Source organism: Furipterus horrens, unplaced genomic scaffold, assembly GCF_987537825.1.
Source record: "Furipterus horrens unplaced genomic scaffold, mFurHor1.1.pri manual_scaffold_10, whole genome shotgun sequence".
Lineage (NCBI taxonomy): Eukaryota > Metazoa > Chordata > Mammalia > Chiroptera > Furipteridae > Furipterus > Furipterus horrens.
Genome location: NW_028327180.1, coordinates 34,106,773 through 34,129,954, shown reverse-complemented (window position 1 = coordinate 34,129,954; position 23,182 = coordinate 34,106,773). Strand labels below are relative to the sequence as shown.

General features: G+C 51.4%; 1 protein-coding gene across 1 annotated transcript; it reads right to left on the bottom strand.

Annotated features, from left to right (window-relative positions):
• Positions 1-10,902: 10,902 nt before the first annotated feature.
• Positions 10,903-22,184, bottom strand: RP1L1 (RP1 like 1). The gene is made up of 3 exons (XM_090288854.1): positions 21,564-22,184; positions 19,140-19,278; positions 10,903-16,040 (listed from the first exon to the last, which is right to left on the bottom strand). The coding sequence occupies exons 1-3, from the start codon at positions 22,170-22,172 to the stop codon at positions 10,903-10,905; spliced, it is 5,886 nt and encodes a 1,961-aa protein (XP_090144980.1). The 5' UTR covers positions 22,173-22,184.
• Positions 22,185-23,182: the final 998 nt, after the last annotated feature.

The following is a 23,182-nucleotide window of genomic DNA, read 5'->3' as shown; positions in this document are numbered from 1 at the left end:
ATGAAATCCGGTGTGGGGGCCATCCATCAAGGCCTGAGAGGGGGCCGAGGGTCTGTCACAGTGACAGGGAGTTGAGGGAAGCCAGAGTCCCTGAGGACCGCTGGTGGCCAAGTGCATTCTATCATCCGAATTGATACCTGGGCCATGGAGCACAGCCCAGTGTGAGGAGGAGGCCTTTCGGAGCCAGGCCTGGAGGCCAAGACGCCCACCCCTCCCCCCACATGCCTGTGTCTGGTCACGCTGGACCCTCCCTGCCTCCTCAGGCTCAGGGCGTGTGACTCTTCTGTCCCTTCCCTGAAATCTCCCCACCCCAGTTCCCAACCCTGCAGGTCAAAACCCTGCCCTTTATCTTCAAAGTGCTGATAAAGGGCTATCACTGCTGTGAAGCCCTTCCCAAATCATTCTCCTCTGGTTAGAACGCGCTTTCTTTCCCCAGCTGTGCACCAGGAGCATTCTAGACCACTTGAGCAAATGATTTTCAATCACACTAATGACTTACTTACTATACCATCCCATTCTCACCACCTCTTAGTCAGATGAGTATTAAGCCCATTGTCATTGACCGGTAAACTGAGGCTCACAGCCATTGGTAACTTGTCCCATATTACGTGACTGGTAAGTAGGGTGTGGCCGAAGGGCACACTGTAGGTACAAAGAAGGCACGGCAGAGGGGGTCTGTCTGCCAAAGTGGTCTTTACGATATACTGATGTACCCTGGGGACCCCTCCACTAGGTAGAGGCTTCCCTCAGGGCACAGGCGGCTGAGAAGACCTGTCCTGGGACATCCCCCCAGCCTGGGAGGATGCTCCGTTGGTGGTTGTCCGGCCCAGTTGCTTCCCTGACTGCTGGGGCCCAGCTTCAGCTCATGCTGCACAGTCATGGATGGATCTCTCAGGCCTAGGGCACTGGAGTCTTTCTTGTGAAATGAGGTTCCCGGTTGAGTTCTGGCTCACAGTGTGTGTGGTCTGCCCCACACCCACAGAGGCTCCCAGGACAGGTGCTTCATCTGTGGAGAGGAACTGTCCTCGTCTAGCAGGCGTCAGTCTTCTCAGGCTCCCAAGAAGCCCCTGTGACTGTCTGCCACAACCTGGGGGTTCTCCACAAGAGGCCTTTTGCAGGAGAATTTCTCCAGCCCTCAGCTCATCCTTCCAGGTCCACCTCCTCATCCATGGAATGCGTGGAGCAGAGTTTGCCTTTCTTCTTCACTGGGCCATGCTGAAGGCCAAAGGTAACCAGGCCGGGCTTAGTAAAATGCACCCTGCCGCTCACACGGGCAGTGCGGTCCGCTGGATCTGGGGCGGGGGGACTGGAACACAACCTGAGCCATGGCGAGGTATGTGTCTTAGTCAAGTTCAAAAAAGGCGGAGGCCAGCAGGTCCCAGCCCCCAACCCAGGGCCACTCCAGAGGTTTTGTAGAACTGCCAGCGCAGAACTCAGCTCTAGGTTGGATAGCCAGGGAGGGGACACAACCCAGCAGTCAGAGGGGGAAGGAATGCTGGGAATGTTGTAGGTGAAGAAACAGGCCCCGAGGAGTGAACAGGCTGGTCTGAGGTCCCCCAGCTCAGGACAAAAGAGCCAAGACAGGACCCCCTTCCCCACACTGCCAGGAGAGTGCCCCTGTGGTGTCTCCTAAGGGGACCTTCGACGGAGGGAGCACTAGCTAGCATGGAATTCTTCTGTCCTCAGTGCAAACTCTGCAGCCACGGCCAAGCCTCTCACTGGTTCTGCAGAGGAGACTCCAGTGTAACCCCCTGGCCTTCTGCCACGCAGCCTGGTCACCACATCCCGGTGCCGCCCCACGCTGCACGCAGGCCATCAGCCTGCTGCCCTAGCTTCTCCCTTCCTCCTTTTCCTCATCCCAGCTCCTGAGTTGCTTGATACCTCAGGTTACCATCAAATTATAAACCGTGTCCAGTGAACCTAAGTCTCAGAGCCTGGGCCTCAGCCCCCAACTGTCTCCTCAGAGCTCAGGGACATCAGGAATTGCAAAGTGCAGCCCTCAGCACTTTTCTGACTTAAAGTGACCCTGTTGCATTAATTAATTAAAGCTCCCTGGCCTCTCAGAAAGGGAGGCCACAGAGTTATTTTTACTGAAAGCCAGGGGGAGAGATAGGCAGCTCTATCCCACCCACTAGAAGGAAAAGCAGAAACAGAAATGTGGGTCTCCAGAAAGGGGAACGGACGCCTCCCCTTTGCTCCTCCCTCCATGCACCTGAACAGAACCTCCATGGTAAATCTGAAAAGGATTCCCACTCCCATCCTTCCAGGCTCAGGCAGGCTGCAGGGAGGGGCTTCAAGGCTGCAGCAGAACACACTGGAAATGGAAAGGGAAATGGAAAAAAAAAAAGCTCAGAAAATGCGAATCGGCTCAGGCAGCGGTAATGGGAAGATCTCAGCGTGATGTATGGTGCCGGGAACGTTATTAATGGTTTGCTGATTTTTACCTTTAAAACCTTTGGGCAGATTATTTATTATGTCCTTGGCATGCCTATGATCTATGGAGGGGGCACTAATCTGCGAGCACGGCCCCCCATGTCCCCGATCCTCTACAGCTTCTAATTAGGCCGGGACACTGCCCTCCCAGCAGGAGTGGAGGAGGTAGCCTGGGCTCTGAGGCTTCAGCTTGGGGGCTGTGCAGCCACGGTGGGCCTGCACATCAGGGGACCCAGGTTCCAGTCCTGACTTACTCTGTGACCTTGGGCCAGCGTGCAACCGCTCTGAACCTCTGTGCTCTAAATTTGTCAAGTGAGCTGCTAAGCTCCAGTGACACAGAGATATGAATGGCAGAGCCAAGAGGGAGCAGGCATGTGGCCCTCCTGGTCTGAAAGCCTCATGCTGCCAGGACAAAGAGAATTGGAGAACAGCAGTACTTTTTTTGTTTTAAACAGTTCACTGGAAGCCCTGGAAGCCACGCGTTTCTTGTTCCAGTTCCTCTGTGGTGGCTGCTAACCACAGGGAGGGCCTCGTGAATCCTTGGCTCCCTAAGTTAGGAAGCAATGGCTGGACCCTCTAAGGACATGGGCATCCTGGGTCATTCTGGTTAGGGACACAGCCAGGACCAGAAGCCAAGTGCTGGGAGAAAAGCCATCTTGACTGTCAGAGAGCATGGCCTGGGGTAGAAGCACCTGCAATAGAGAGGACAGCACCCCTCATGGTGGCCTGGTTGCCTGTGTTCTGCAACCGAGGGTCCTGACTGTCCTGGCTGCCCTCTGCGTCACCTGGCTGCTCCCCAGCCTGACAGCAGCCCTCCCCTGGGTTAGATACTCAGTCTATCTTTTCCAGGACTGTGTCTTTGGGACCTGATGGCTGCTTGGGGCTTTGAGCCGGGGCCACTGCTGAGCTGCCAGCAGGAGAGCTGAACCCTGGTCCCCCTGGAGGCGTGGGAAGAGGCCTGGCCCCACATTGGCCAAAGCTGCATCCCTAGTGCCACCCTCGTTCCTTCTAACAAAACTCTTTTGCCTTCCTGAATGGGTATCTCTTAAGTCACCGGCCTGGGGAGCCATCAGAGTTCATTCTCAATTAGGCAGCATTTCAGGGACTCTTAGCTACCTCTCTGCCCTATGTCTACGATCCACAGACACCCCCCCTCACTCACACACACATATCATATGGCTTTCTATGGTTTCTCCTAGTTGCTGTCACCCCCATCCTATAGCCCCCTGACCCACAGTCTCAGCTCGTGGCAAATTCAGCCCATCCTGACTCCACCGCTGCCACCAGTCAAATAATGCACACAGCCTGGCCTTTTGCTGCTGCACCTCCCAGTTTTCTCAGCCACTGTCTGGGGTGCCTGCCATCAGTACCACCAGCCGGCACAAGGAGCAGAAACATTCTTCTACTATTTCACTTATACATCAGGAGCACAGGAACCAGTGAACCCCTCCCTGCAGTGTGGGGGGGGGGGGCACACAGGCAGGTGCAGGAAACGGAGCACATCAGGGCCAGTGCTTTCACCTCCGCATCCCCAGCAGCTGGCATGTGGCCTGGCACCAGACAGCTGCTCAGCCTGTGTTGGATGAAAGTACCAACAAATGTTAGTCTTCCTGGTGAGCACTGTACCCGAAATGCAGGTCCAATTCATGCAGGGAAATCCATTCCTACCCAAATCAGCATTCTGGGTGCTGTTGTGACATCCGATTGCAATGAACAAGTTGGCAGAAATCAGCACCTTCATATTCAAGGTGAGGATGAACTGGACACTGTCTAGTGTCATAGTAGGGTTTACAAAGAGCCCTGGATCCAGGAGAGGGTAGACTCAGTTTATCATGTAGGCATTTTATCTCTTGACCCTCATCCTTAAATTCAGAACTCTCTGAGGGTTTGATTCTGAAGTATTTGGGAAGGTCGGGTGTGCATGGAAGGGGAAGAGACATACTTGCTTCTTGATAGCAGAACAAAAGAGCTGTAAAGCATTCTCTGTATCCCCGGGTCCCCAACACTTGCTGGAGCTACCTGTCTTGTTGGGGCCTGTCTCCTGGCTCAGGAAAAACTGCCTGTGTTGGGACAGAACAAAATAGGATGTGGGGGTTCAGACTTTTCCAAGAAATGAGTCATTTTCCAGTTTTCACCCTTCTATCCATTGTACCCAGCTGGTATCCGTCCCTTGGTTTGTCCTTTCCTGGAATTACTGTGATTGATGAAGCTTTGATAGGCTACCCAGTTCACCCCTTTGCCTTGAGGCCCGGAATGTTAGGAAGCAATTTCATTCTTTCTGGGATACAGTGGGAAGAGCAGAAATCAGGGGAGGATGCTCAGTTGCTCCCAGCCCTGTGTCTATGGGGAAGCTGCTATGCTTCTGAATTTCAGTCTCCTTGCCTATAAAATGCAGCAGTAATAATGCCTGTGGCATTTGGGGTGGGACTACCCACCCCTTGGAGGTACAGGCCCACGTGTTGCTGGGCATTCAGCATCCTGACCCGCCCCTACACACAGAATATCATTGACGTCCCCAGTCCTCGTGACAAACAAAGACATTCAGTGTCTCTCAAGGTTGCCAGAGTTGGAAAACATCATGTTCCCTGTTCCTTATCATGGATAGGCCAGTGAGGTATCAGGGATGCCCCCAGGAGGGCGGGTCCTGAGGTAAGGAGACACCAGCGGGGGTGAGAGGTGAGAGCCTGGAAGACCCAGCGGAGCAGATCAAGGGCAACTTCATGCACAGCCACCCCAGCCGGCATGTGGCAAGGGGGCACCAAGGAGACATGGTGGGGCTCAAAGCCCACCATGATAGGGCCCTCAGAGTGTGCGGTTCAGTGCCAGGTTGTGTGGATAAAGACCCCAAGCCAGGAGAGTCAGATTTGGGTTCAATCATGGCTTCGGCATTCATCATTTGTACATCCTTGGGTGACTCACCTCTGACCCCACTTCAGCACCCATAAAGTGGCACTCAGTCAGCCTTGTAGGGCTGTGGCAAGAATTAAAGGTGACAATGAACATAAAGGCCTCTCTGGATACACCTTAGGAGTGCTGCTTTTTAGAGACTGCTGGTTCTTCTGTGGAGAGGAGGGAATTGCACCTTGGCCCTCCATCAGAGGGCACTCCAGACAGAGCTGAATTCTCCAGGCAAGGACTGGAGCCCAGGGGAAAGGCAGCGGCCCTAATTAATCCCAGGACGGTTTCAATGCTTCTGGCCAAAGGTTGGGGCTATCCTGGAGCCTAGGGAGGGACTCAAGTGCCTTCTGCTATGGGCCCCGCATATGTCCACCCTGTCTCTATTCACACATCTTTGGTCCCAGAGACCCTGACTACTCACTGATCACCATCCAAGCCCACGCTTGACCTCTCTGTTTCATTGCTCCTATTGTCCATCACCTCCACCTGGAATGCTCTTCCCCTTATCTCACACCAAAGCTCATAAGGCAAGACCCAGGCCAGTGTCACTGTCCACCTGGTGCTTTCCTGGACAGCCAAACTGGAAGAGAGCCTCACCCATTTCAAGTGTCCGTAATGTTTCATTCACACCATGCTGTTGTGGTGGGTGTGGGTGTGGGGGGAGATATTAGACTAGGATGGATGCTGCTGGTGCCAGGTGAGCACGTGGGGAGAAGAACGGGCTGAGGAAGGAGGATGGGTTCTGCTCTGGGTGTGTTGCTCTTGAGGGAAACGCAGTGGTTGGAAGCTGAAGCCCTGGATTTGGGAGTCACGAGCTGAAAAGTAGAAGCAGAAACAGCGAGGATGGATGGAATCATCCAGGGAGATGGAGGGGACAGAAGAGCAATAGGCTGAAGGCAGAAAGATGCCAGTGTTTCAGGTTCAAGGTGCAGGCAAAAAACCAAGTCAGAGCTGGGCTAGTGAGGGGCATGAGGAGGGGACATTGTCACAGAGCCAGAGCGGTGTCATTAGGGCTGTGGGCCACCGCCATTCAAAAAAGCCTCAGAATTTGGAAAACAAGCAACCAGCAACGATTTCAAGGTCAGGGCCGGGGGTGGGGGTGGGGTGCAGTGACTGGGACGGAGGGGACGTGGATGGAAACAGAAGAGGGGTGGCGGTGGTAGCAGGTGGGGCATTTTCCTGACCTGTGCAGCTTCCCTGGGTCTTCTCACTGACGACCTAAGCACCTCGGGCTATGAAACCAGGTCTAAAAATTTAGAACCCAGGAGAACACAGGTAGGTCTCATAAACCGTGGAGGAACGAAGGCACAGGTGGGGGTCAGGAGGAAGGGTGTGGAAGCAACAGGAGGGGGGAGACTGGTCCAGGGGAGTCGCCTTCTGTCCCTGGATGCCACGCTCAGCTTGGAGGCTGGGAATGGTCAACAGATGAGGGTCATAACCCTGGGCCAGTTACCCCAGGAGGCTGACTCACTTCAATGGAAGTCATGAATCAGACTTAGGTCACTCTGTCTGGGAAGGTGGGTGAGTAAGGGCATAAACTCGAGAACTTCGGTGGCCCAGGTGAGTCCCAGGGACAACCATGGGCCAGCGCTGCCGACTGAGCCTATGGACACCGGGTGTGGGAGGAGGGCCAGCAGGGAGAGATTTCTCTTTACCCACTCTAATTGCCTCTCAGGAGAAGGAGGCAGAGCAAGAGGCTGACAGTGACTGGCCCGCACTGTCCCCTGGGGAGACGACATAACGAGCGAGAACAGCAGAGCTAATGGTCTGGCAGGCAACTGGGTAGGGGGGTATGTAGGTTTTCCTCAGACGCTTATTGAGACATATTCCTGGGCCCACCCTCTGACACGCTGAGCCAAATTTCCTGAGTGGAAATGTCCTTGTTAAGGAAGCACTCTAGGTGGTTTATATGTTCTTAATGTGAAGGAAAAACCTGGCCCATGTTCAGTTTGGACACCTCTCAGGACGTGTCCCCTTCCAAGTTGCACTGTCCTGAGGGCTTCACATGGTACAGGCAGGTGCTTCTCCACTGCACACCTTAGCAGGGCCTTCTGGAGACAGGGCCTGGGTCTCAGGGACGGATGCACTCTGGGGTGAAGAGGAAGGTAGGTGGGCGTGCGGGTGAGGGGAGCACAGGTCCGGATGATGAACGGGCAGGTTTGCGGCTTGCTGCCTCTCTCTGCAGGGCCGCCCGAAGCCCTGGGTAGGGGGACTACAAAGTGGGACATAGAAAGAGACCTGCCATCTGGTCTCCATGTGGCCACTTACCCGGCTGTGTGACTTGGGCAATTCTCTTGTGCAAGATGGGTCTGTCTTCTCACCCGGGAGAAGGAAGCTGGGCTCAATCAGGGATGGGCCACCTTGGCGGAACACTATACACATCTGGAAGGTTGACAAAGTAGCTGTGCTGGGGCCCTAATTCAGACCAATAAGGTCAGAAGCTCTGAGCCTGGGGCCTGGCCCTGGATCTTTGGTTCACAGCTACTGAAATATGATGCTTTTAAGCTGGACTCTCTGATCCCCACCCTAAAAGGCTAGGGCAGAAGAGCTTAGTTTCATCCCAGCACCATTTACTTCCCTGTTCCACTTAGTTCAAGGAGTACTGGCTAAAGACGTTTGCATGACTACTGTTACTATAAATACTTGGGCAACACTTGAAGTGACAAATGAGTTGAGTTTTGAATCGGGGACAAGCTGAGGTGACAGGAACATCAACATTTTCAAGCAGGGCTAAATTTCAGAGGCTTGTGCAAGGTCGTGCAATATGGTTGCTATAGAGAAGTCGGGGGCAGGGGGAATCCTCACCTTAGCGGATGGCCCTGAAATCCTTTATCGCCAAATCAGAAGAAAACACAGTTTATTATTAACAGAAAAAAGAAATGTATATAAAGGTTAGAAATACTTGAGGGCTTAAACTGGATGAGTGTGTAACTGAGAGGAGATATCCCCTGAAGAGATAACTTGTCAGTCTGTTTCAACTTTATAAAAGCATGTTATCCCCAGATCCTGATATCTGTACGTAAGTAGAACATTACTAAGGACATAATGCAATCAGTTGAGCAAAAAAAATCCCAGTGTATTTACTTTCCTAAGTCTTAACTATTTTCCAGTAAATTCATTCAACGAAGTGTTAATCACCTCTGGTCAAGTTACTGATTTATAGGACCTGAATTGAAATGATGAAAATATGATACAGTGGAAAAGGACGTGGACTTCAGAGTCTGAAGTCCCCTAATTTAAATTCTGGCTTTGCCCCTACCTAGCTGCGCGAGCTTGGACACATTTATGTAAGTCTACCCTGCCCCAGTCACTTCATTTGTGAAATGAGGATGACAGTGTCAATTTGCCTACTTCAAAGATATGCTGAAAAGATTAAGTGGGACCGCTTATGTATAATATGGTACCTGACACATAATATTCAGAAAACAGCAGATCTAATTAAAATATTGATATTTTCCCAACATATGTATAATGAAGTTTCATATGTGATCTGACCTACTTCTCAACAATGCACTGAAGAATACATTGCTTTGCCCATTACACAGATGTTGAAACTGAGGTGCTATCACTGAACTTGAGCCTTGGTCATCTAACCCCAAGTCCCATGCTCTTTCCACTGCATTCTCTCAACCAGAGACAGGCAGTACCATTTTATTAAGTGCCAGATCAGGAGGTGCCAGGGATGGTTATCTCTGTCGCTTGAGGAAATAGCAGATTATGGTTAGAACATCCTTTAGGGGGTGACTTGGGACTTAAGTCACAGAAGAGGTGCACAGTGGAAGCTCCATGTCAACTAAAAGCAACAAGTTCTGGATATCTCTGCACATCACCATATTTAAACCTAGCTCACAATGCAATCTATTCCACTGGGAGCTACTGGTTAAGATATAGTTCATATATAGAGAGACAGTCTTTTAATATAAAAGCTGTAAAGTATCACCTGCACAGAAATTTTAAAAACATGCATAATTTTATTAGGAACATCTCCAGCACTCAGAAACAGAGCAGAGCAATGACTGCAGGCCCAGGCCCAACATCTGCTTTATTTTTATTATTAACATTTACATTTAGATAGCCAGTGAATAACACCTGTTCTTGTAGCATAGACTCCTGTTTTCATTAGTCTGAATACACAAAAGGTCATGTATGAGAAATTCTGTCCCATCAAGAAGCTCCCTATCCAGACACGACCCAGGCCAAGGTTGGCTATAGAAGAATACAGAGAAAGGGCATTGTTACATCTTAAAAATGATAAACAAACCTTTTTATATATTATAAAGGATACATGGAAATCAACTCATTTTTTAAAAAGGTAGGATTCCAGTTGAAAAATGGGCAAAAGGCATGCATATATACTTTTTATGCAAATAGCTTTCTAAAAAACCTAGAAAAATTCATGATTTCATTAGTGATCAAATATATCTACAATAGTAACCCATTAAAATGAGATACTGTTTGTGCCCATAAAATTAGCAAAAGATTTCTTATTTTAATGACCAGACCAAATGCTGATGGGAGGGTGTCAGGCCAGGCAATGTCAGTTAGTACAGACCTTCAGAAAAACAGTTTGGCAGCAGGATATCCAGAGCCTTAAAAATAAAAAGTCAATATCCTTTTACCTAGTAACTCCATGCCTAGGCATCTATGCTAAAGAAATCATCTGCAGTTCATGAGGGGAAAAAGTTTTTTTAAAAATGATGAAAACCATCTAAATGGTCAGCAAGAGTGAAATGGTGCAGTAGAGTATTTTATATTCTCATAATGTATTATTCAGGTATTAAAAATAGGTTTCTGCAGATCTAGAGATAAAGAGGGGAAGTTCTTGCATTGTAAAGTTAAAAAAAAAAGTGTATAAGGATGACATCCACTACCATAGTTAGAAAAACATCTGATAGAAAAAATATCAAACCTCTAATACAAGTTGTCTCTGAGTGATGGGATCATGGGTGGCTAATTTTCCTTCTTTCTGCTTTTTCACATATTCCAGTTTTTTCCATTACCTCCCAAATATGTACACAAATTAAGGAAATACACTTGGAGGTTGAGAACAAACTTCGCCCAATGACCCTGAATTTATCTGCTTCTTCCTGAATTTTTCACATCTGCAGAGTCACCAAATATATTCAAGACTAGAGAAAAGTACCTCAAAGTAGAACGAGGTGAGTGCCCAGAGAGGCCAAGGAGAAAAATAACAGGAGATCAATAGGCAAAAGAATGAGAGAAACATTTGCTAGCAAAAAAAACAAACACACAAACAAAAACTCCTGGAACATTTCCAATCAGTTCCATCCTCTCAGGCTCGGCACGGAACAGAGGGCCCAGCTGACCCTTGGTTACAGGGCAGATCTGAGACAAACTGCCCCACACAGGGTGCAGAACAGGCCAGTGGGCCTCTGAAGCTCCAGCGTGTAGAACCCCAGGACACTGTGGTGTGCCTGCGTCCTTGGCGAGTCTTTGACCTTTCCCCCATGCTCGTTGTACGTTGCTGGGGGCTGAGCCATGCTTGGGCTTGTAGACAAAATATGAGTAAAAACAGCACTCCAGCCTCATGACCACCTCACAGATAGATCTCTAGAAATCTAAATCATCTTGGCCAAAGCCTTCTGTCCTGTCCATGGCAAGGTTGCTAAACCTCATTTCTGTCCCAGAGAGACTTTTAACTATCTTCTCGGCTTCTAAATCAGAGCCTCTGCCTGCTCTGGGGTCTGGGGTCAGACATTTGCCTGTCCCTCGCTTGGGAGTCATCAAGCCAGGGGAAGGCCCTTCCTGCTCAGGAGCGGGGCTTTCTGGATGCATGTCTGTGACTTTTTTCTCTGAACCAGCAACTTCCTCGGGCTCATGGCCTGAGGTCCTCACGTCTCCATTTGAAGGCTCCTCTTCGGAGCCTTTCTGCGAAAGATGAGAGCAGTTTCCCAGAGATGATTTTCCGGATAAGGAGTGGCCTGTCTCCAGGCCTGACCTTTGGTCGGGGGTGTCCCCACCTGGGACAGGGGCTGCTGTGGGCCTCTCCACTTGGTCTCGGCTGTTGTGTCCAGAAGCCTCACCCGACTGGCCCTGCCTCGGGCCAGCCTGTGGACTCCCTTCTTTCTCGCCTCGACGTCCTCTTCTCCATGCTGGCTGCCCCCCTCCTTCAGTTTCCTGGACCTCTGTGGTGCCGGTACCATCATTTTGTCCACCTGGACTTCGGTCGCTCTCCAGCCTGACCTTGGACCCAGAGCCCTCCTCTCTGTTCTCTTTCCTGCTCCCCATGACCCTCTCCTCCCACTTTGCTGCCCCTCGGTGGTGGCCTGCACAGGGGCCTGTGTTCCCTCCTCTCTGCTGAGCAGCTGCATCCTCCTCTGCTCCTCCTGGATCTTCACCTCGGCTGAGCATCTGGCTGCCCTTGTCCTCATCCCTCTCCTCAGCCCCAGGCCCCCGGCCTAAACCCAGCTCCAGGCCTCCATCTGCTCCCTGGACAGTCTCTGTCCCCAAGAGGTCCCTCTGAAGTGGCTCCATCCCTGTCTTCTCAGGGGTCATCCCTGCTGTCTCCCCATTAGCACATCCTCCTTTTTTCTTCTGTAGAATTTGCTGCAGGTCAAAGGCCTCTCTGACAGGTGGGCTGGCTCTACCCACTGTGTCCTTTGGGGACAGAAGGATCACTTTCTTCCTCATACAGGCATCGCAAGGACAGAACTCCTCCCTCTCGGCCTTGCCACCCGGCCGGGTCCCCAGGGCTCCCCTGGGGTTTGGCATGTCCTCCAGGGAGAGGGAGGGGGTGCCCCGGACCCGGGTCTGCTCTGAGAAGGCCGAGAGGTTACGAAGGCCCTGGAGGCGACGCCTACGCTGCTCTGTCTCCTGGGACATCTCCCACCTGAAGGCTCCCCGAGGGGGCCCTGGCGCCTTCCCGCCAGCCCGGCTCTGGACCTTTCGGAGCTCCTTTACGGTGCTGTCTTGGAGCCGCTGGCCCACATCCTGATGCAGCTCAGCCACCATCTGGTCCAGCAGGTCGTGGCCCTGCAGGCTCCAGCGGGCTTGTAGCGCAGCAGTGGCACTGGCCAGGTGGGCCATGAAGGCCTTCTCCATCTTCCTCAGCAGGTTGGACACCCAGAGGGGGTCAGGGTCCAGAGACACCCTGTGAGCTGTAGAAGCATCCTTCTCTCCAGCCCTCTGGGTGAACTTGGCCTGGGTCTGCTCGTGGCCTGTCTCAGCTGCTCTGGGCAGCTTCTCCAAACCAGGCTCAGTGCTGGGACCACTCTGACTCCCACTGGCATTTGAGTCCCTCTCAGTGAGGCTCCCAAGGGTCTCTGCCCACGTTTCTCTCCTCCCTGGAGGGCGCAGCACAGCGGAGGCAGGGTCTCTTCCTACTCCATCTTCCTGCACAGGCTCGACATCCTGTGTACCTGCCCCTTCCTGAGAGCCAGCCCCTGATAGTCCTTGTCCCATGGCTCTTTCCTCTTCTGGAAGTCCACTGACACCCTCTCCTTGCAGTTCTGCTCTTTCCTTTTCTTCTTTTATTTTCTCTAATTGCACTGCGTCTTCTTGCATCGTGCTCCCAGCTGCTCGGTCCAGCCCACCACTCAGCGTCTGTTCCGCACTGCATCCCTCTGCCTCGTCCTTCCCAGTTGCACAGGCCCGCACTGGAGAACTTGAGGCGGCCATGGAAGCACCCAGCTGCTGCCGTCCCAGCTCCCCTGGGTTCTCTGAGGCTCTGGAATCAGGCCTCCGGTGGGAGATTTTCAAGGGCAGCTCTATCTTCTCAGAGACCAGGGCGCAGTCCCGGGCACAGGGTCCACTGCCCTCCCCCGAGCCTCCAGAACCACTTCCGACATCCACACCGGAAGAGGATGTTGGTGTGAAGTCCTCCGTCACAGCCTGGGACCTGAGGCCTGGCAGAGCCTGGCACCTGCCGAACTCCCGGAAGCCTGAGTCCAGCTCACCTGACCTGAGGCCACACCTTGGCCACAAGGCCTGGAAGGTGCTCAGGAGCTCCTGGTACCGAGGAGAGTCTGTGAACCTCACTTTGTCAGCAGGACACCCAACATCATCATCGAAGAAGTGGAGCCTGGCGAGACACGTGACGAGGGCCTGGGCAGAGTGGCTGAGCCTCCTGCCCACCGGGCCAGACACTTCGGGCAGGCTGCTGGGCCGGCCCTGCCTGGAGCCCATCAGCGCTTTCATGATCTGAATGGAGGCAGAGACCCTGCAGGGAAGCACCCACCGGCCCACACTGCAGTCCCCAGCTGCCCCTTCACCTGTTCCAGTCTCTGCGGGGGCTTCTGAAACTCCGCTGTGAGGAAGACCCTCTTCTGGCTGGGGACCAGTGTCACCAGTCACTGGGAGGGGTCCCTCTGGTTCTACTTTCTCACTGGTGGTCCCTTCCAGGGATGGCTGTCTGGCCTGAGCTGGCTCCTCCCGGCTTTGGAGGGAATGTTTGTCAACGGGGTCCTCCATGGGGCCTTCCAGGCCACCCCCAGCCACACCCAGGCTGTCATCCGCCATCTCACATTTCACGGGCATGGGCTCCTCCGGGATGTTGCTCAGCCACTCACGCACCACGGCTTCTGGTGAGGCTTGGGGCAGAGCATCTGGTGTCACGCTGCCATTGTCCTCTTGCTCCTCCAGACCTGCCCCTCCACCAGGGACCTGGCACATTCTCCCAGGCCCAGGGCCCAGGCTACTCCTTCTTGCTCTCGCAGCGGCCCCTGACTGGGCGCCAGCGGGGCATGGGCCCTGCACAGCTAGCTGTCCCTCTCCCGGCTCGGCGCCCCCTGGCCCCGAATCAGCACTGTGGTGTCCATTGCTGGTGCACGGAGGGTGTTTCTTGACGGAGGGCTGTGCCCCGGGGGGAGCAGGACAGCACCTGGTGCACACCAGGCAGGCCTCCGGGGAGGATTTCTGGCTGCCCTCCGGCTGGACGTGTGTCTCACCGCGGGGAGCTCTGCTGACCCGGGATGTGCCCATCTCTGAGTAGCAGCCCCCTTGGTGGGCTCCTGGCTTCCCCCGCTCATGCCATCCAACCAGCATACGCCAGGGCTGGGAAGGCTTAGGGACGTCGCCCCATGCATTTTCACCCTGGCCATTGGCTTGGGAGCTGAAAGAGTCAGATGTGTTGGAAAGAGAGTGTGCCCTGAACTCAGGATTCCTCTTGGTCTCAGCAGAGGGAGAGTAGAGGGGATAGAAATTGGAAGCACAGTCTGAATTGCTCACAGGAGTAAGGGGGGCACTACTGACCCCTCGTGCATCCTGGGAAGGAGGAGAGGCAGAGGAAGGTGGCCCTGGGGCCTGGGACGCTGGGTTCCTGGTGCTATTAGGTGAGCTTCCAGGAAAGTGCAGTGCTGGCTTGGCTGGGCAGACCCTGCCTGGGGTGGGGGGCTCTGATGTTTGCCTGGACACAGGGGAGTCACGTGGGCAGTGAGCATCCCTTTGGCTGTGGGGCTGCCTGGGGCAGCCTCTCTGGGTCCCTCGGCCAAGGCTGGAAATGCTGGGGGAGGACATGGCACTAGCTCTGCCCTCCTGCTTTCTTCTCCTGCCCACAGCTGAGGTGCAGGTGGAGGATGGGGAATAGCCTTCTGTTGTGTCTCCAGAGCCAAAATGGCCTGAAGCCAGGGGCTGTCTCATCCCAGATCCATCCCTGGCCTGGGAGTATCTGGGGTCCAGTTCATTCCCCTCTGCCCATGGGTCCTCGTTCCTCGAAGATGAGAGATTCATGGCGGAAGAGCAGTGTCCTCCCCAATGGGTGGTCTTCCATGGGGCAGTCATGGCCCTCGTCTTGCTGCGGCGGCCCTGGTGCCACTCACCCCTTTCGCTGGACTCCATGTGAGACCCAGCACTCACTAAGGAGTCAGGAAGAGCAGCTGTCATGCGTGGGGTCCTGGGTTTCAGGCAGCAGCGATCCCTGCTGCCTGGTCCCGCTCCCTCTGGACCTGCGTCCTCACCAGCCTGGGGTACACCGCTAGCTTCCCCTTCCCGCCCTGGTCCTCTCTGCGGGGCAGCCCCAGAAGCCCGATGCAGGTCATAGCTGCCCACGTTGCCCTCTGGCGAGTTTGACTCGGAGCTCTCCTGGGGCCTGTCACTGGGGGTAGGGCTGACACTTTCCTTGCTGCTGCTTTTCCTGCCAGCAACTGCCTGGCTCCAGGGGCTCCTGGGGTGGGTATGGGGGGCCAGCCTGGGCCTCCCCCGAGGGGCTCTCCCCTCTCCCTGGGCAGTGTAAAGGGGGTTCATCCAGATCTCATATCTGGACCCTGGCTGCCGCTGGCCTTGTTCAAAGGCTTCCTTGCATTCTGCCTCTTGGGACCCCAGTCCTTGTGTCCCGGGCTCCATGGAGCCCCCAGGGTGGCCCTCCCACACACAGCGGAGGGGGTCTGCCTCTCCCAGAACCAGGCCCTCCCCACTGGCTGTTGTGAGGGTGTTGGCCCTCCCACCCCTCCTGGACCACAGGAGCGTGTTGTTGCCAAGTAAGTGGAAGCGGACTTTCATCTCCACGGACAGGCTGCCATCCTCATTCACATGGACCTTCTTCTCAACATCATCACTGGCCACCAATGGGCTAAGCTGGGCTGGTGTGTTTCGAGGGTGCCTGTCAGGAGCAGGACCCATCCAGGCATGATGCAGAGACACCAGGGGGTCGCTGAAATTAGATCTCTCCAGCAGCAAGGGAAACCGCTGAGGCCTGCTGCCTGAGCTGGGCCTCGAATGGATCATGCTCTGCTTGGCCTTCGGGCCCCAGCTCCCTGGCACACAAGGAAGAGCAAGAGGAAAGAGGAAAAGACAGTGAGCTGCTTGGGGCAGCTTCAGGGCAGGGCAAAAAGGCTGATCACAAGGCTTTCACCTCCTCAACGCCCGTGCCGCCTCCAAAACCACACAGTAAGGGCAGACACTGCCCTAGAACAAATATCCACAGTCTGCTGTTTATGAACCAGCAGAGCAAAGCAAGATGAACTTGAAATCTGAATTCAATCTGAACCCTGCCACTCCCTAGCTGTGTAGTTTTTGGCAGAGCCTCTTTTATGAGCTGTAAAATAAGAATAATGGTATCTATTTGGACGTGTTTGGATAATGCAAGGCATTATATATAAAACTTTCTACAAAGACAGAACAAAACTTCCTGCAGAGTGGCTAGCACAAGGTGGGTTCTTGATAGGAGCTAACTCCTAGCCCTGCTCATGCCCACCCCCAACACGGGAGGCAAAATCAATAAGCTGCTGCATACGCACCAGATAGTAAACTGTAAAATGCTTTGCAATTATTAGTGGTGATTTATCCTCCTAATACTCATCAAGCTTTGGGGTTGATAAATGATTGCAAGGAAAGACCTGAACACACAATAGAAGGTCCTGATAGTCAAGTCTGTGCCCTGTGAAAAAGAGAAGGGGCTACTGGGGATAGAAAAAAATAACCTCAAGAAAGAATAAAGCCCCAAGTACTTTCTCATTTGCTCTCCTTAGCTAACACTTGACAAGAGGAAGGAGCTAGTGGAGGGTGAGCCTGTGGCCAGCAAAAGAACAGACCATGAGTTCATCTGAGCAGGAGGAGGTTTCCTAAGCACCAGATGAGACTGGAGGCTCCTTCAGCTGTGGCTAATGGGTCTCTGTATCTCTAGTACCTGGCACATGGCCATCACTGACACTACTATTGTGATTTTTTTTTAAGTATATTTTATTGATTATGTTATTACAGTTGTCCGAACTTTTTCCCCTTTGCCCCCCTCAGCCCAGCACCTCCCTTCCCTCCAGAAAATTCTCCTCCCTTAGTTTATGTCCATGGGTCATGCATATAAGTTCTTTGGCTGCTCCATTTTCTATACTATTCTTAACATTGGTTGTACCAACCAATGATGCTTCCTGATCTTTGCACCAGTCCCCCATTTCTCCCCCTTCCTCCTCCCCACTGATAACCCTCCATATGATCTCCATATCTATGGTTCTGTTCCTGGCCTGGCTTTTTGCTTAGTTTTTGTTTTTTTAGGTTCATTTGCTGATAGTTATGATTTTGTTGTCATTCTACTGTTCATAGTTTTGATCTTCTTTTTCTTAACTGTGTTCGTTTGACATTTCATATAGTAATGGCTTGGTGATGATGAACTCCTTTAGCTTTACTTTGTCTGGAAAGTACTTTATCTGCCTTTCCATTCTAAATGGTAGCTTTGCTGGATAGAGTAATCTTGGTTGTAGATTCTTGCTTGTTATCATTTTGAATACTTCTTGTCAGTCCTTTCTTACCTGAACAGTTTCTTTTGAGAAATCATCTTGTCTTATGGGAACAACTTTGTAGGTAACTCTCTTCTTTTCTCTTGCTGCTTTTAAGATTCTCTTTTGATCTTTTACCTTTGGCATTTTAATTATGATGTGTCTTGGTGTGGTCCTCTTTGAGTCTAGTTGTTTGGGACTCTCTGTGTTTCCTGGACTTGTATGTCTATTTCCTTTATCAAATTTAGGAAGTTTTCTTTCATTATTTTTCCAACTAAGTTTTCAATTTCTTGCTCTTCCTTTTCTCCTTCTGGCACTCTATGATTTGGGTGTTGGTATGTTTAAAGTTGTCCCAGAAGTTCCTAAGCATCTCATCATATTTTTCAATCCTTGTTTCTTCATTCTGTAATGATTGAGTGTTTATTTCTTCCTTATGTTCCAAATTGTTGATTTGAGCCCCAGCTTCCTTTTCTTTACCATTGGTTTCATGTGGCTTTTTCTTCATTTCACTTAGTATAGCCTTCACTTCTTCCCTTATGTATTTGTCATACTCAGTCTTGTCTGTCAAGGCTGTGAGCATCATTACCACCAGTGTTTTGAACTCTGGGTCTGTTAGGTTGGCTATCTCTTCGTCACTTATTTTTTCCCACTGGAACCTTGGTCCATCCTTCTTTTGGGCCATACTTCTTTGTCTCCTCCACTTGGCAGGCTCCTGTATTTGTTTGCCTCTGTGTCTTAGGTAGAGCTGTTGCACCTTTTATTGTTGTAAGGGGTGGAGCCTTAGGTATTCGTCAGTGTGGGATGATCTGTTTCACCACTTGTGACACTGTATGTGGGGGAGGGGTCAGAGAGGGAACAATGCTTCTTGCTCAGCAATCACCTCTTTTCCAGGCACTTTTCCCACTTCCCATATGTTACTGGTACCCCTCTAGCTGTTGCCCTGGTGATGGTTCCCAGAGTGGGTGGGCTTGTAGGTTTTCTAGGACCAGGGGGCCTCTAAACAGACTCTCATGAGGGACTGGCAGTTCTTAACAGCTTTTCACAGAGGACGTTATTTTGTTTATTCACCAAAATTTGTCCGTTGTCATTTAAATAATTTTGCTGAAACTCTTATTCTATGGTTGTTAATTGTACTTCTAAAGTAATTTGTTTGTTTTTTAAATAACAAACCCTAAACTCTGGCACATAGTAGGCTTTTGGATGGCTATATGATTGGATGCCTAGGTTGATGGGTTAGATCAATGACCTTTAGTTTTAGTCCATTTGGCCCCCATCATTGTTTAAGAGAGTCATGACCCTTGAAAGATGCAAATGCCACATAGCCATGGTCCACTGTTTCTGTAATCTCACCACGGTCCTTAGTAAAGCTTATATTAGATCCTAGAAACTTAGAGTTCAAGATATCCTGATCCCTGTTCTCTAAAGACCAGACTCCCCTCTCTCATACCTCAAATGTTCAACCCAGTTAAGGCTGATGATGATGATAAGAGGAGGAATAGGCAAAAGAGACCTCAAACAACTGGTAGCCCAAGAATTGAAACCAAAGACAGGTTTCCTAAGTTATCTAGAAAGAATAGCTTTCCCGGCTCTCCTGAACCACTATCCCTTGCAGATAACGTTAGGGAAACTCCAAAACCAGCTCACCATTTTTGTTCCTTGAAGTCTGGCCTGGTAAAATTTCAGTCCCACTTCTTGCCCCTTCCATTGCCTGAGGTCTGAAGGACTCAGGGCCAGCACACACCAGCACCGGGGGGCTGTGCAACAGAGCCTTCAGAGAATCCACCTGAGGAAGGAGAGTGTGAGTCAGGAGGCTGGGTCTGCAGAACCTCCCTTCTGCTTGGGAATACACAGGTAGAGGAAGCATCCCCTCACTCTGGTCCTGTTTGTCCATCTCAACCCAGACTTCTGACCCAAGGGAAGGATCCCAACCACTTGCCATAATACCATGACAGATGGGGACTGAGGTCCCACCACCATGATCTTCCTCTCTACCTATATCCCCCTGATAGGAGGCCTGTGGTCTAGAGGTTATTCCAGAGGCCTCAGGTACAAAAAACTTCACAAAGCCTTTGGTCTGCTTCCCTGCCCACACTTGCACCATCCAGAACAGGCATTTTTTTAAAGCAACCAGCTTCCATATGGAGACCTGATTCAGTGTCGCCGCACCCTTTCCCCAGCCAGAATCCTCTCGAGTTTGACCTGGGTTTTCCAGCATAATCTAAGCCCATCGCCTCTGCTTCTGCCCCTAGAAGAGTGGACAAGGGCAAGGCACTATTCTCTGCACAGGTGGCCCTTCCATCCCAGGGTCCTCCAAGGGTTCTCTAGGCTCCTCCTGCCCAGGCGCTAGGTCACACCCCTGTCTTACTCCCCGCCCCCCCCCACACCCACCAGCAGGATGTCCTGGGCTGAGAGAGGAGCAGACAGCATCAGAAAACAGGTTCCTCCTTTTAGAAAAATCTCACCTGGCCCTGAGGCCCCACATATGTGAGGGTTTGCACTATTTATAGCATTACGTATATCGTAATGAGCACTTTTGGGGAATTTAGTTCCATCTTTAAAGTGCTGAATCTGTTCTTTTTCATTTTCTCAAATTAGAAAGGTATGTTCCATTAACAAGGGAATGGGAAAAAGAGAGAGAAAACTTGCATCTTCTCCTCCCAAAATGACATTAAGTTTGCTGTCTACCAGATCTTTCAACCCAGTTAATTAAAAGTTTGTTTCAAACAATCAGGTACATTCCTATTTTGATTTAGATCTCTGGTGCATCGCAAAAATGTAAAGGTGACCAAGTCTTTCAACCTATAGATAGATGTAGCTATGTTTCTAGAAAACAAGACTTTTCCAAGAAAGAAAATAGAATTGAAGGTTAAACGATACCCCCATTTTAATGAGAGATAAGGGTCTAGGACCCTGGAAAGAAAAAAGCATTATTGAGAGTGTCCTTCTAGCTGAGGACTGGCAGACAAGTAATTGTGATGCAGCCTGTCCCAGGGAGCAATGAGGCCACTTTGTTTACAGAAACGCTAATAGCTCTGTAAGTCAGTCTACCTGAAAATGTGCTATTTTTTTCTTCAATTAATTAATTTTGTGTCTGCTCCTCCCTCTCACCACACTCACTGAAATGTAGCCGATCGACGGTAGGTAGGGACCTAGTCTTATTTGTCTGTAAAATCTGCATGTATGTAGCACATACTAGAATGTAGCACCTGCTAGTACATAGCAAATGCACCACAATTTAGAAAGGTTCTTCCTTTACAATTCTGACAACATTAAGGCTGGCCCTATCATTTGCCAGCCATACAACTATGAGCAAATTACTTGACTTCTGTGCCTCAATTTTCTTAGCTCTTCACATGGTATAATAGGTACTGCCTCATGAGTTTGTGTGGTGGAGGCTCTGACCTAGATCTGTCAAGGTCAACTCCACTCTCCTCCTGGTGTGCTTTCCAGGACTGAGGGGCTTAGAAAGCGCTAAACACATTTTTCAGAGATGAGGGCGGCTCAGGAAGCAGTGGCCAGACCCAGAGCCCCAATGCATTGAGATAGAGATGTGGCAGTTTCCAGATCTCAGGTTTATAGTCCTGGATGCCACATCTGAGCAGCCCACTTGAACTCAATAATGACAGTAGCTTCAGGCAGGGGTAGTAGCTTCCATGCAGAATGCTGGGAGTCATTCCTGCAAACCCAGAGTTCATCCCTCACCATGTCCAGAGGAAGCTCCCTAATGCCCTGTATTCAACTGCTTTCTGCCTAAGGCACTTCAAGTAGTTTCTGCTTCCTGCACTGAACTCTCCCTGCAGCAGATTAAATAACATAACTGGATAAGAAAAGAATGAAAGTGAGCCAGGCAGTGTCTGGGACTCACGAGGAGCTTGCCAAATGGTAGCTAAAAATATAAATAACAATTGTTTGTTTGATTAACTGACTCACTGTCCCGACTACCCACCTTTAATTAGTAGCAGGGCTAACAGTGCTTCTTTTTAAGGATAATCTTCCCCTTCCATTCAAGTATTTTGATCTGAGGTCCAGAGAACTTTTTAAAGAAAATGTTGTGCCCTGACAGCCTACCTTTTCCCCACTGGTTGTGAACACCTGCTTCACGGGGAAGTGGAGAAGGTCCGAGGCTTTGCTGAGAAAGGCTGACAGGCTCCTGGTATTTCTATGACTGAGAACCACTGTCCGCTGGAAGCGCGGGTCCCCATTCTTAACCAATGTGATCCTCTTTGGGGCTTTAGGGTTTTTCTGGGAAGAGGATGTTCCTGGTGCCTCACATTGGCCTTTGACGTCCTGAGACTGCTGAGTGGAGGGGTTTCTCCCTTGTAGGCAGCCTGGCCCACTGGAGGTCTTGGGGGGCTTCTTATCAGAGCAAAGGTAACAACCACCATCCTCTAGCTGCTCCAGGGCACTGAGGCCATGCAGGCCCCGGGGTGTGGTGATGGAGCGCACCCCAAAAGAGAGGGGCACACGCTGGGAGAGCTCATCCATCAGTGCCCCGAAGCTCTTGAAGGTGCGTTGGTGGACAGCCAGGCGAACGCCAGAAAATCGGGGATCTCCTTGCTTGAGGAAAGTTATCTTCTTGGCTGGCTTGACCTGGGCGACAGAGAGGGTCTGGGCCACGGAAGGCAGGAAGCACTTGCGGTAGCTGGGGACCTGGGCATCCCTCGGGGCGCTGTTCATGGTGTGGAGGCCCAGGCAGCTGAAACCAATTGAAGAAAGAGTCAGCAAGCAGCCAAGAGATTCTGCAGTTCCTCTCTGCTATGTGTTATAGAGGTGTTTCGTGCCCACTCAAAATCTGTTCCACTCTGCTGGGGAGAGGCAGGTTCATCCATTTTGATGGAATAGAAGGAATGCCTGACCTGAGTTCAAATTTTACTGTCCCCCCCCTCCATGTGACCCAGGAGGTGAATGGCACCCTCTGTGTCTGGATGACCCACCTGTCAAATGCAGCCAAATGCAGCCATGTGCACCCTGCAGAGGGGTCATAATGAGCAAACAAGTATGCATGTAGAGCACTGGGAACAGAGCAAGCACCAATACATCTTGATTCCTTTCCCTCCTCCTGCTGTTTCTCTTACCCAATTCTACCACCTGTGCTCCTTTGATACCTTGGGGTTTATCTCCTAAAGAGATGGGTAAGTAAAGAGAAGACCATGGAAGGCAAGTGCTAGAACCCAGTGCAAGCAGTCAGGAGGCCTGGGCACCTTGCCCGTTCTCTCTTAGTGCAAAGGTGTGGCCCTGGAGGACATCTGGCTCTCTGGATGGACTTCCATCCTTCACCTACCAGGTGAGAGGGCTGGAGCAGAATCTCTCAGCCCCAAACCCTTAGGGACCAAAGCACAGACATGGAGACTTGCAATCCCGAGAGGATGTCACCACTTGGTGTTGCGTGCTTTCTCCATTATATAGTGATGTTTGCTTTCATAGGAAAAGAATGCTCCTCCTTGCATCCCTCCAAAGTCTTTCGAAGATGCATAATGAACCCTGTTGGTGACTACCCCAGTTTGCTGCCATCAACATGGGAGAATGGGGGTTTGGGCCAGCCACAGATGGTTATAGTCATTCATCCAACTGTTCATTCCTGTTTCCACCATGGTGGAGCTCACTGCCTCACCTGAGGCTCTTGCAGAAGAAACCTGACTCTTTCTGTCCAGGTCACCACACCATGTCTGTTCTGTGTACCTGCTGAC